The sequence below is a fragment of the Mesoplodon densirostris genome, chromosome X (assembly GCF_025265405.1).
Source record: "Mesoplodon densirostris isolate mMesDen1 chromosome X, mMesDen1 primary haplotype, whole genome shotgun sequence".
Classification (NCBI taxonomy): domain Eukaryota; kingdom Metazoa; phylum Chordata; class Mammalia; order Artiodactyla; family Ziphiidae; genus Mesoplodon; species Mesoplodon densirostris.
Genome location: NC_082681.1, coordinates 121,462,971 through 121,477,364, shown reverse-complemented (window position 1 = coordinate 121,477,364; position 14,394 = coordinate 121,462,971). Strand labels below are relative to the sequence as shown.

Here is a 14,394-nt window from a genome sequence, read left to right as displayed (position 1 = left end):
AGAAACTGTAGTATGTCAACATTAAGGGGAAGAAAAAAGGGTATTGAATTGCAGCTACAGTATGAGCTCAGCCATGTTACAATATATTCAGAGAGGGGAAAAGACTGGAAAGAAAGAAATTTATAGTGCTGATCTCTTGTAGGATTATGAGTGCATATGTGTTTCCTTCTTAATATTTTTCTGTACTGTCTATATGCATCCAAACTTCATTATAAAAAAAAAAAAAGAAAGAAGGATGCTCCAAGGGCCACCTCCGCATGGGTACAGGCCCTCCACCCAGAGCTTACGACTCTTCCCCTGTTGCCAGCCCCTTCCAGCCCTCTACCCTGACTCCTTTTTCCTTCCTCTCTTCTCTGTCTTTGTAGAAATTAGACTGGGGACAGATGTGTGTTTACCTAATGAAGTTGAAACTCTGCCAATTAACCTTCCTTTACCTCTGGATCAGAGTAATTTCTTACACAGGAAACTGCCAACACCACGTGGCCTAATTCTTCCCAGCTCAGCCCCAGCAATGCCCACCCCCTGGACGGCTTCCTCACTCTCAGTTGTTGGAACATTTTTCTAACCAATTTCACATGAGCCTCCTCTTACTGAGGCCGTTCCCCCAGCGACCTTGCCTCAAACCACAGGGCCTCAAATAAAAAAAGACAATTACAAGTCATCATATTTTCCAAGATTACTGTGCAAAGAAAAAAAAACCCTTAGTGTTGTGTCAGATTTGGCATGTAATACACGAAATGCAACAGGGCAGGGCGGAGGGGCACCGAGAGAGGGGACGGGAAGTACTGTGCTCCCCAACAGCGTGTGGAGAGCGTGGTCATGCCAAGTGCCTGCTCGGAGGGCGGAGGAAGCAGGCAGGGGTGTGAGGCTGTGTCGGGAGCCCTAGCAGCTGCGGAGGCAGGTGGGGCAGCTTGGAAAGGAAGCAGCAGTTTGTGAGCTGTCTGTCTCGCATTCACCAGGCCTGACCAATGCTGGCCAGGTGCCTGCTTTGCTTAGTAGCAGAGGAGGTTTACAAGTTGTCCTGCTTTTTTTTTTCCCTTGACTGACTTTGGCCCTGATTTCATCAAACTTAGCCTTCCTGCCTCCTTAGATGAGAAATGATGCCACATTTTTCAAAGGACATGTCTTTTAAGATAATTCGGAACAAACACCAGGGTCAGGGTTCCCTGTAGCTCTAGACCACTCCACAAACGATTAATAAAGTATTCACATGAGCTGACAATGATCTTTTTTCTTTTCTTTTTCTTTTTCATTTTTTTGGCCGTGCCTTGCAGCTCACGGGATCTTAGTTCCCCAACCAGGTATCGAACCTGGGCCCCGGCAGTGAGAGCACCGAGTTCTAACCATTGGACCAGGGAATTCCCCTGATTTGTTTTTTCTTTTAATGCCACAGGAAGACAGGGCAGTGAAAACTGAGAAGGCAGAGCGGGTAAACCGGTAGCAAAAATGTGGCAGTAGAAGATTCATCACGGGAGTTCATGATTCTCAAACAAAAGACATAAGCACATCACGTAACTGATTTTCCAGGTTAAGTAGTAGGTCAACGCTTTCTCTGTTGAATTTACCAGCATTAACTAGCTCCTGCAGGTGCGCAGACAGAAACATCCTTTCAACTCAGTCAAGTATTTTAAGTCACAAAATTTTTTTAACATCTTTATTGCAGTATAATTGTTTTACAATGGTGTGTTAGTTTCTGCTGTATAACAAAGTGAATCAGCTATACATATACGTATATCCCCATATCTCCTCCCTCTTGCGTCTCCCTCCCACCCTCCATATCCCACCACTCTAGGTGGTCACAAAGCACCGAGCTGATCTCCCTGTGCTATGCGGCTGCTTCCCACTAGCTATCTACCTTACGTTTGGTAGTGTATATATGTCCATACCACTCTCTCACTTCGCCCCAGCTTACCCTTCCCCCTCCCCGTATCCTCAAGTCCATTCTCTAGTAGGTCTGTGTCTTTATTCCCATCTTGCCCCTAGGTTCTTCATGACCTTTTTTTCTTTTTTTAGATTCCATATATATGCGTTAGCATATGGTATTTGTTTTTCTCTTTCTGACTTACGTCACTCTGTATGACAGACTCTAGGTCCATCCACCTCACTACAAATAACTCAATTTCGTTTCTTTTTATAAGTCATGAATTTTTTAGAGGCACTTGTTCTATTTATTCTCCTCCCTCCACAGTGAAAATAAAACACTCCAGCTCCAGGCCCAGGTGGCGTCATCCTGCTCAACTGGCAGGTCAGCGCTAGGAACAGAGGACGTCAGAGCTCTGAGTGATCAGAGGGTCCCCTTTAAGTTGAGAAAACTGAGGCCTAGAGGGGCCATGTTAACAGCTAGGTTGGAGCTAAAATGGGCCCAGAACTCACATCTCTCAGTGTCCAGACTGGCAAATCATTAAAAAAGAGCCAACATGAAAATGTTCTTAAGAAAGTCAATGGGCGAACGTTTTCTGATTTCTGGGAGAGCAGAATGCCTTCCATGGTCTTCACACGTGCGGGGCACACAGGCCTGGGTGCACGTGCATGTGCATTTCCCTGCACGTAGATCTGTTGGCTTGGACACAGAAGCAAACACCATCCTTCAAAGGATATATGAACTAGATTTCATTTCTTACCGTTATTACCGGGAAGGAAATAGATCTGAATGTTCTGGAGTGAAGACAGCAGGAAGGCAGGTTTTGCTTCCTGCTAAAGGATTTCATAATTGATTCTGCCCTTTGTCTGGCAAGTCTGGTCAGCCCCAAGTGAAGGAGCACGTCAGCTGGCTCAACTGTCCTCCCTGGCAGGAATTACGATTTGCCACTTGACCTCTCAAGCCAGTTTGCCTTCAGAGCTCTGGGCCCAGACATGTGACTTGTTGAAAATAACCAGAGGAGCAGACTCCTCATGGCTGGGTACCCTTCAGGGGGCTTTGTGAGAGGAACATGGTAAGGTTCTGGAAGCAATTTTCAGCTTGATTTTGAGTCTTGGGAAGCCCTCCTCCAGGCATCTAGCTAAGTTCTCTGGAGGTGTCTCTGTGTGAGGCTGGACAGGGGACACAAACAGACAGTTCCTGACCAGGGTACCCCTCATGGCTCTAGAAACACATAGGGGCCTCCACTCTGCCCTTTTCTCTCCTGTCCCTGGTGGACTGGCAGCACATTTGAAGAGTGCGTCTGGGGCTATGCCCCTCTGCACCCTACAGAGTCCCCAGCACAGGAGATCACAGGGGGCTACCAAAAAACCTGCTCTTGGCAGGGTCTCTCTCTCTTCCTCTCCTTGGCCTCCGGGCTGGTGGCCTACATGCATTGTCTCCCTCTTGGCTGGACCCATCTAGGCTGCCGGCCTGTTGGGTGGTCACCCAGGCTTTGGTGTTCAGTTTCTCTCTAAGATGCTCTCTCAGTTCACTCCCTTGGCTTACCTCTTCACGCCATCTACCCCACCCTGAAAGTGGTGCCTCGACTCCATGCCCAGACCTCACACCCGGATGGATGGATCTGGGCCCCCCTTTGTCTGGGAAGACAAATCTGACAAGGGATCTGGCTTCTTTCTGCCCCTCCCTCTACTCTTGCTCCTCTTTCACACTATCACAGGAGTGAGCAGCTAGTAAGAGGGGAGGGAGAGAAGGAAAGGAAGGTACACCTTGTCACCAAACGACCAAAGGACAAGGGATTCCTGAGTGCCAACCATATACCAAGCATGCTGCTAAGGACTGAATATTTGTCCACTGAATGAACACAAAATTCTTAGGTTGAAACCTAATCCCCAATGTGGTGGTGTTTGGAGATGGGGCCTTTAGGAAGAGATTAGGTCATGAGGGTGGAGCTCTCATGAGTGAGATTAGTGCCCTTATAAAGTAGACCCCAGAGAGTTCCTTCACCTCCAGGACACAGCAAGAAGACAGCTATCTATGAACCAGGAAGTGAGCCCTCACTAGATGCCAAATCTTGGACTTCTTAGCCTCCAGAAGTGTGAGAAATTTCTGTTGTTTATAAGCCATCTACTCTATGGTATTCCGTTATACCAGCCTGAACTAAGACACACACTGTTAGACCCTATGAAGGAAAAGCTTGGGACGCAGGTCTGCCTTCAAAGAGATTACAGTTCAGATGGCATGATGAGAGAGAATCACTTCAGGCAAGAGTATATTGAATGAGGTGCTCAGTTGGGAGAGTAAAGGCTATAAGTACCAATAGAGAAGGGAGAAGGAGTGCCATCCAGGCCATGTCAGGGAAACTCAGCTGGGGCTCTGTCATTAGGCCATACTTGGGCAATATCAACACCTTGACAATCCCCATCTCTGCAGGTGAAATTACCCAGAAAATTAAATGTACAGACAAATAATGCCAAAGGTGAGTTTTATTCATAATGTTGCTTATTATAAGCACAAATCTGTTCCTTTTTGGAAGACTAAAAACAGGGAAATAATTCATTGGGCATCTTCAAAAATGAGAAAGAAGAGTGGTTCTCAAAAGGCTGAAGGACGTGACTAGGAATAAAGAAAATTTTGGCCGAGGACAGTGCTATAACTGGGTTGTCCGATGATGGGGGCTAAGGTAAGGGGCCTCCTTAGAACTTAGTAAACAGAATGTGGTCTGAGTTAAACCAGCAAAATTCACCTACAGTGGATTAGCCATTATGGGAAGCAAGCAAGAGACATCCTTTCCTAGGCAAAGAGGTAACTTACCTCAACATAATAAAGGCCATATATGACAAACCCAGAGCCAACATCATTCTCAATGGTGAAAAACTGAAACCATTTCCACTGAGATCAGGAACAAGACCGGGTTGCCCACTCTCACCCTTATTATTCAACATAGTTTTAGAAGTCTTAGCCACAGCAATCAGAGAAGAAAAAGAAACGAAAGGAATCCAAATTGGAAAAGAGGTAAAACTGTCACTGTTTGCAGATGACATGATACTATACATAGAGAATCCTAAAGATGCTACCAGAAAACTATTAGAGCTAATCAAGGAATTTGGTAATGTAGCAAAATACAAAATTAATACACAGAAATCTCTTGCATTCCTATACATTAATGATGAAAGATCTGAAAGAGAAATTAAGGAAACACTCCCATTTACCACTGCAACAAAAAGAATAAAATACCTAGGAATACCTACCTAAGCAGACAAAAGACCTGCATGCAGAAAACTAGAAGACACTGATGAAAGAAATTAAAGATGATACAAACAGATGGAGAGATATACCATGTTCTTGGATTGGAAGAATCAACACTGTGAAAATGACTTTACTACCCAAAGCAATCTACAGATTCAATGCAATCCCTATCAAACTACCAATAACATTTTCCACAGAACTAGAACAAAAAATTTCACAATTTTTATGGAAACACAAAAGACCCCGAATAGCCAAAGCAAAATTGAGAAAGAAAAAAGGAGCTGGAGGAATCAGGCTCCCAGACTTCAGACTATACTGCAAAGCTACAGTAATCAAGACAGTATGGTACTTGCACAAAAACAGAAATATAGATCAGTGGAATAGGATAGAAAGCCAGGAGATAAACCCACACATATATGGTCACCTTATCTTTGATAAAGGAGGCAAGAATATACAATGGAGAAAAGACAGCCTCTTCAATAAGTGGTACTGGGAAAACTGGACAGCTACATGTAAAAGAATGAAAGTAGAACACTCCCTAACACCATACACAAAAACAAACTCAAAGTGGATTAAAGACCTAAACGTAAGGCCAGACACTATCAAACTCTTAGAGGAAAACATGGGCAGAACACTCTATGACATAAATCACAGCAAGGTCCTTTTTGACCCACCTCCTAGAGAAATGCAAATAAAAACAAAAATAAACAAATGGGACCTAATGAAACTTAAAAGCTTTTGCACAGCAAAGCAAACCATAAACAAGACCAAAAGACAACCCTCAGAATGGGAGAAAATATTTGCAAGCAAAGCAAATCACAAAGGATTAATCTCCAAAATTTACAAGCAGCTCATGCAGCTCAATATCAAAAAAACAAAGAACCCAATCCAAAAATGGGCAGAAGACCTAAATAGACATTTCTCCAAAGAAGATATACAGACTGCCAACAAACACATGAAAGGATGCTCAACATCACTAATCATTAGAGAAATGCAAATCAAAAGTACAATGAGGTATCACCTCACACCAGTCAGAATGGCCATCATCAAAAAATCTACAAACAAGAAATGCTGGAGAGGGTGTGGAGAAAAGGGAACCCTCTTGCACTGTTGGTGGGAATTTACATTGATACAGCCATTATGGAGACCAGTATGGAGGTTCCTTAAGAAACTAAAAATAGAACTACCATACGACCTAGCAATCCCACTACTGGGCATATACCCTGAGAAAACCATAATTCAAAAAGAGTCATGTACCACAATGTTCAATGCAGCTCTATTGACAATAGCCAGGACATGGAAGCAACCTAAGTGTCCATCAACAGATGAATGGATAAAGAAGATGTGGCACATATATACAATGGAATATTACTCAGCCATAAAAAGAAATGAAATTGAGTTATTTGTAGTGAGATGGATGGACCTAGAGTCTGTCATACAGAGTGAAGTAAGTCAGAAAGAGAAAAACAAATACCGTATACTAACACATACATATGGAATCTAAAAAAAAAAAAAAAGGTCATGAAGAACCTAGGGGCAAGATGGGAATAAAGACACAGACCTACTAGAGAATGGACTTGGGGATATGGGGAGGGGGAATGGTAAGCTGGGACAAAGTGAGAGAGTGGCATGGACATATATACACTACCAAATGTAGAATAGATAGCTAGTGGGAAGCAGCCACATAGCACAGGGAGATCAGCTCGGTGCTTTGTGACCACCTAGAGGGGTGGGATAGGGAGGGTGGAAGGGAGACGCAAGAGGTAGGAGATATGGGGATATCTGTATATGTACAGCTGATTCACTTTGTTATACAGCAGAAACTAACACACCATTGTAAAAAAATTATATTCCAATAAAGATTTTAAAAAAAGCAAACGTATTAAAAAATAAAATAGACCATGATAAATGTCAAAAAAAAAGATACATCCTTTCCTATAAAAGTTTGGAACGTACAAAACTCCCGCCGAACGATCTTAAGGTTGGCACTCCACTGTAATGGAGAATGTGGGAAATCTACTTGATTGAACCGCGATATGTCTGGAGATGGACAGTGGATGGCAAGGGGCTGATCAGCCATGAAAACCAAGAAAAATGGAGAGTTGCTGAGGTCACAGGTGTGGGGCTCTTGCCAGCATTCTCTGGGCTTAGGTGAACCCAAGATACAGTTCCCTTGACTCCCTCTTCCCCCTGGTGCCTGAGGGGGCCTCAAGTTGTACATGCAAGACCCTTCGTGAAAATAACTAGCTCCTCTTCTTTTCATTCCTTGCTCTCCCGGAAGTCACCAGGTAAATGTGGTTTCCTATAGAATCTGGCTTTTAAGGAATCAGGCTGAGAGGGAGCAAATGCCCAGGGCAGGCAGACCTATGTGCTTCAGACGGGCTGACATTTCAGTTCCTGTTGTGATTAGTAAGCTGCCAGTCTGCTCCCCGGGTAAGTCTCTGTGAGTTTGCAAATGTGAGCCTGCATCACAGTTACAGGCATGCTTAGAAGTCTTTGAGGGCAGGGTTCTGTATCCCTGAGGCCAAGAGGCAGACCCTCCACTGTAGAGCATTCACTGGGGAAACGCCTCTGGGACTCTCAGCAATGCCCTGGTTTTCAACGTGGCACAAGCTCACAAGAGCCCCTCAAATCAGTGCATGCAAGAACAGTACCATTTTCTGGTGATTTGAACACTTTCTTTTAAGAGAACTGGATCCTGAGACTTTCTTAAAACACTCTCTTTCAGAAACATCATCTTTCAGGATACCTCTTCTATTTTTTTTTTAATGACAGGAAGATGTTGTTTCTGCAGTTCAGAGTCCAAGTTCCCTGCTTTCCTTCAGTCCTGACAACAAAGCATGCACGTCGCTTCATCAGAGCTCTCAGAATATTTAATCTTTCCATTCTAATATTCAATTTTACTGTCGAGGCTCAAAATAAACAGGCAGCCACTGAATCTAGGTTCTCACATAAATAGCTTATATAATCGCTCTAAAATGTGCACCAAGAGATCGACCGGTGCTCTCTGGGAATGTCTTGGGGAAAAGCCCCAAAGCCTTTACTACCCCGGTGAGAGAGAATGTGCTGAGTACCCTCTGAAAGAAAGACCTCGCGGAGTTCCAAAAGGCCCTGTAGTGACCACCTGAATCTGCACCGGAGCAGAGAATACACCTGCCGTGTCAGAATGCTTCGGTGACGCCTACTGATTCAAGAGGTCTGCCACTGAATAATGCTGCTTGCTCCTGTCTACCCTAATCATCACACATCGTCCTCCTTTCTGGATGAATGACTGCAACCCCAGCTACTGGCAAGACAAGATGACGTCTGCTGACATTGATGGCAGAATCACGGTTCAGACTCTGTCATTCACATAGTGCATTTGTGTTAATGACTCTAATCATCTTTACACAGTCAACTCAGCACACAACAGCCCTGTCTCCAGTCACGCTGTCGCGAACTCACCAACGCTCCAGGTGCAGTTCTAAAGGCTGGTGTAACAACCAATGCAAAGCTGGTTGGCGGGTTTTATAGGCCAGAGGGGATGAAAAGGATATAGTACTTTGAATCTGCTAAAAGCTGAACGTCACATTATACGGTCGCTTCTCAGCTGTAGGCATTACTTTGTCTGACAGGTATAACTACTGTTTCCCTAAAACTAAGTTTTCTGCTTCTTAGGAACAAGGTTAAAAGACCTACCAAAGAGATGGTGGTTGCTTGTCTGGGGTGGGAAAGATGCCCATGGGCCCCAAAGAGCATGCATGCCTCAGTGAGCAAACCAAGACGAGTCCACTCATCACTGACAACTTCACTCTCTCAGCGGGAGTCCTCCTGCAATACCTTATGTAACAGAGCAGAGCTTCTAGAAGAGTATGCCATGGAGTCTCTCTCACTTGAGTGGATTTATTGCCCCCCTGAAATATGGCTGGGGACTAGAAGGCAGGGTGCTACAACGTAGGCAACCACAGGCTTTGCCCATTTGTTAAAAGAATTATCCAGATTTTACCTCAGCCTTCAAAATCATACTACTTCCATCAGGGCCAAGAAGGCAGCAAATGTCTGGTAGGAGGGCGTGCTTGCTAAGATGCCTTGGCCAAAGGGAGAGGCATCACCATGAAGGTCTTGGTATCCAAATGCTTTGGATGTGAACACTTTTTTACCAGGCTCGCAAAGATGAGGGAGAAGGGTGAAGCTGGTAGTCTGGGTGGCCCCCTGCTGCCCAACACTAAGCCCACAAGGACAGTGACCATGTGTGTGCTCTTCACTTCCCATCAACCAGCACGGCAGCCAGCCCAAAGAAGGGACCCGATAGATACCAAGTGAATGCATGAATAAACATAAAACATCACTGTCAGGCAGCAGATCTGCCCCCCTCCCAAATATGCAAAATGACATGAAGGTTATGCCATCCTGTACTTGCTTGTCTCTGCAAATATATATTATAAGGCACTTGATTTCTTTTTAAAGGCTATTTATCAAAGTTCTTAGATGCATTTGGATCCCCAGGGAAGCTCACCAAGACACCAAGATAACTCCATGCTGATCTGATGAACTACAGTCAGATTTCTATCATTACTGAACAGTTTTAGCTGGAGCCTTCCAGCTGAAATTTGTGCTAATAGTCATTATTACAAAGACCAGAATAGTTAACACGTATGGGGCGTTTGCAAAGGATCAGGCGCTGTGCTAAGGAATTCATATGCATCATCTCAGTTAATCTTCTCAACAGTTTAACAAGGTAGGTATGATTATTCTTGCAATTTTATAGATGAGGACACAGTCGTTATGCAGTATTTGTGGGAGATTTGCTTCCAGTACCCCCCGCAGACAACAAATTCCACAGATGTTCAAGTCCCTCATATAAAATGGGAAGTATTTGCATATAACCTATGCACATCCTCCCCTATACTTTAAGTCATCTCTAGATTACTTATAATACCTAATACAAGGTCAGTGCTATATAAATGGTTGCAAATACAATGTAAATGCTACGTTAATAGTTGTCATTGCACAGCAAATTCAAGAAATTCAAGTTTTACTTTTAGGAACTCCCTGAAATATATTTTTTTAGTATTTTTGACCCAAGGTTGATTGAATCCACAGATGCAGAACCCGCAGATACCGAGGGCTGAGTGTACTGAGGAAACATTCAATGAGTTGACCTTGAACAGAACAGCTAAGTGACAGGGCCAGGATTCAAGTCCAAGTCTATTCAATGCCGCAGCCTAGAGTCACAACCACCGCACTCCATAAATGTTTGCCAAACCTCATTCCTGTGTCTTACCGTTTTAAACATTTACTATATAGTCATTACTAAGAGCTAGCGTCTGTTTTTCTCGAGGATGAATTCTGTCAGCTGATAACCCACCATGGCAATCATTATCAACAAAAATGGGTCAAATGATTTTGCTTGGTGGAAAATGTCTTTACTGAATGGTGAGCCCTTCTCTGTTCTGTGGATTTATTCTCCTCCGAAAATATGGCTGGAAACTAGAAGGTGGGGTTGTCATCACTTAGACAGATACCTGTATCTACACTAGAGCTTCCCAAACTGTAACGTGTAAACAGATCATCTGAGGATCTTGATAAAATGCAGGTTCTGAGGCACCAGGTCTAGGGTGGGGTCCGAACACTTCTAACAAGCTCCAGGTGATGCTGATAAAGTGTGGTCCATGGACCAGCAGTAAGTCTCAATGATCTAGAGAACACTGGGAAGCAGAATATAGATTCTCTGAACCTCAAACTTAATTCCTAGAGAGAATAACAGATATGGAACAGAGCATCCTTCAGCTAAACAATACAAGAAAGAAATCTATCAAAAAGCCTAAAAGGTGTGGCCCTTGGCTTCAAACCAATCTACAGGCCATAATCTTGGTGGGTACCTACACCATCTGGCTCCTTGAACAATCATATCCATTCATCTAAGCAGTGCATACACCATCAATGCTGTTTAGTATCCTTGGCAACCAATCCACCAGTATTGTAGTTACCTTTCCCAAACCTCAGCTCCATGGGAATGGTGATGGGTCAAGGTTCATGGTCCAGTAATAGAGCCACCATGGGCATGAATAGAATGCAGGCTGGGAAAGGTGGGCAGAAGTCACATGAAAGCCTGACCAAAGAGCCCTGAGGCGTGGAACTGGTTGGAAAAGACCAAACTGCTCCCCCTTAGAATGTAAAGTGCTTCTAACTTTTCAACGTTTTTTGTTACATTGTTATCAGAGAAACAATACGCCTGGAGTGAGGCAAACAAAGATGGACTGGCTCATTTAAACCACAGCATTGTAAGATGGGTTCCCACAAAGAAAGAAAGCACAGATCAGAGGTGTATATATATATATATATATATATATATATATATATATATAGAAACACACACACACACGGGCACGGGCATGCATGTGTATTCATGTCCACACACACACACACACACACACACACACACACACACACACACACACCACAGAGTTCGGAAGATTAGTAGGCCTCACCCTGTATCCTCAGCTTAACAACGTGCTTTTCAGCCACTCCCACAATATTGGCCACTTTACCCCCAAGGACATGCTATGCAGGATGCAGGCCATCCACTTACTAATGGAGCACCTAATGGTTCTTGCTGTTTATTCGGGTGCTTAGACGTTCCAGGTACTGCACCAAGTGCTTTACCCACATTATCTTGTTTAGTCACACAACAACCCTTAGAATAAGGCGCACTGATGAGGAAACTGGAGCTTCTGGAAGTTAACGGACTTGTTCACACATATCAGGTATGGGGCAGCCGAGGGCTCAGAACCCGGGTCCATCAAACTAAAACGCTGGGGCTTCCCTGGTGGCGCAGTGGTTAAGATTCCACCTGCCAATGCAGGGGACACAGGTTCGAGCCCTGGTCCGGGAAGATCCCACATGCCGTGGAGCAACTAAGCCCGTGTGCCACAACTACTGAGCCTGCGCTCTAGAGCCCGCGAGCCACAACTACTGAGTCCACGTGCCTAGAGCCCGTGCTCCGCAACAAGAGAAGCCCCCACTCGCCACAACTAGAGAAAGCCTGCGTGCAGCAACGAAGACCCAACGCAGCCAAGAGTAAATAAAATAAAATAAATTGATTAAGAAAAAAAAAACCAAAGAAACTAAAACGCCAGGGCTCTTCAACAATAAACTTCCCCACCCCACATCCCCAGTCCCGTCATGGAAGCCACAATTCTGACAGCAGGCAGCACACTGAGATCCAAGGCACGGAGACTTACATTCCCCTCCTTTTCAAAGTCCGGCGGAAGTAACTTCACGAAGTTGTCAGGGAACACTCCGCGTCTGCCATTGAGCTCTCCTTCCCACCAGCCTACGTCGATGCAGTCCTAGGAAACAGGAGAGCAGAGTGAGAAATGGGGTAAGCACCCTACAGGGAGCTCTGACACCCTTTCTAGAGAGATGGAGGAGCTTTCCTTGAGGCTGCTATCAACGGTTACTAAGACTAAGTCAGCACAAACCCCAAAGTCGGATGGGAGAACAAAAGCTTAAGTACGCTAGAGCTGTCCGCTGGGACTCAAAACCCGGTGTTGCTTTTAGATGCCTTAAGATCAATAAGATCTTTTGTTTTTCCCTCAAAGATAGGAGGATACGTATTTTCTTCATTTTAATTTTACTGAAATAAAATTATTTCATTAACTGAAAACGTGGGTTAGAAAACATCACACACACAAATGTTCTCTCTGATTAGCCTGTCACAAAGCTTGTCGAAATTAAGAAGGGCTTTGCGACAGGCAGCCAAGCGTAAGAAAACTCACACTCTACGCAAGCTCATTAATGTACCCTCTCCTTTCTGTGCTGATGGGGTACAGTTGTCATCATGAAGAGCCCTTCCCCCCACCTTACAGAACTTAATGTTTGCTTACTAAATGAATGAATAAATCTCTTCATTCCTCCAGATTAAAACTGCTTCCCTCTGAATAATCCCTATCCTGTTCATTCACTTGTCAAAAGTTTATTGAGCACCTACTCTGTGCCAAGTGCTAGGGAGAGAGTGAGAGCTCAGCCTCTGCAAGCTTCCATCCTGAGCCTAATGGCCTCATGGTTCTCCCAGGCATTCAACCTCATGCCACAGAGCCACCTCTATTTTTCCCCATCCCAAACTGCTTGGAAGTTTGATTTGCTCTAGTCTGATACTATATCTCGCATTTGTCCTCTGGGTCCAACTCCACTTCTCCCACCCCAATCCAAGACCCACCTGTCCTGCTGTAAACCTCCTCACTTGGGCATTTCTTCCTTTCCAGTGTATGTACAACATACACACCACTGTCAAGTACAGGTCCTTGAGTAAAAACCCAATTCTCAGACTGTGGTCAACAATTTCCAGCTAAAGCCTGAAATGAGCAAAGGCTTTCCAAAAAATGCTAGTAACACAGAGGACTTTGAAAATAAATGCTCAGGAAAGTGAGGAATTCCTGCTCAGGGCCCACGGAGATGCACTCGTGGCCCTCCACAATACCAGTGGGGCTGGGGAAGGGGTGAGGAGGCCTCAAGCAGCAGATGTGCAGCTGGCCTAGGGCCTGGTGATAGGCCTCTGAAGGCCCTGGCTTACGTGACTCACTATGTGCCTTCCTAGAGCATCCACTCCAGCAAAAAGAGAAACACATCTGAATTGTTCACCATTATACCCCCAGCCCAATGCACAATATAATAAATGTTTCTGGAATAAAAGAAGACTCTTTCTAACCCTGAGTTCTGTGATCTCCCACAGCCCAAGACCAGGTTTACTGCAGGACAAGATAGCCTGCATCTACCCAAGCCTGTGAGGGTTCTATATAAGTTAACACAGGGCCACCTCAGGTGAGAAGTAAATGCTCAGCATCATCTTTCACCCTGGTGGTATCTGTTATAAGGATAGACTGATCTGAGTCCTTAATCACACTATAAATTCTAGTCCCAACCAACACCAAAAGACAAAGACACCTGAAGCATCAAGTTCAGATCTACTCAGAACAAATCAAGGTTCAGGAGACTTACAATATGAAAGAATGCTTATGTTTCCCGGAAAGTGCCAATGAGGAGCCCAGGTAAGTATTCTGGTCCTGCCCACGTCACGTCACGCCCTAAACAATCTAGCAGTAGTCTCTAAGAAGGGACTCATGAACATGGGTGGTGGTGGCAGAATCTGATGACTTCTGACATTCTTCCATCCCTGAGAAACTGTTATGGCATCAACGATATCAGAAAAACTTACAAAGGAGGAGGGGGTGGAATTTCTTTACTCCTAATCCTTAGAAATTAAGCCTTTCAATCCAGAGCCTCTGTTCCCGAGGAAATGCCTGGCA

General features: G+C 44.6%; 1 protein-coding gene across 4 annotated transcripts in view; it reads right to left on the bottom strand.

The window, feature by feature from the left end:
* The window catches only part of SH3KBP1 (SH3 domain containing kinase binding protein 1), a 346,074-nt gene that overhangs the window by 57,823 nt on the left and 273,857 nt on the right, over nt 1-14,394 (bottom strand). For all 4 annotated transcript variants that reach the window (XM_060086464.1, XM_060086462.1, XM_060086463.1 and 1 more), the window contains one exon: nt 12,331-12,438. In XM_060086464.1, the coding sequence (XP_059942447.1) occupies nt 12,331-12,438 (108 nt within the window). The remainder of the gene's footprint in view (nt 1-12,330; nt 12,439-14,394) is intronic.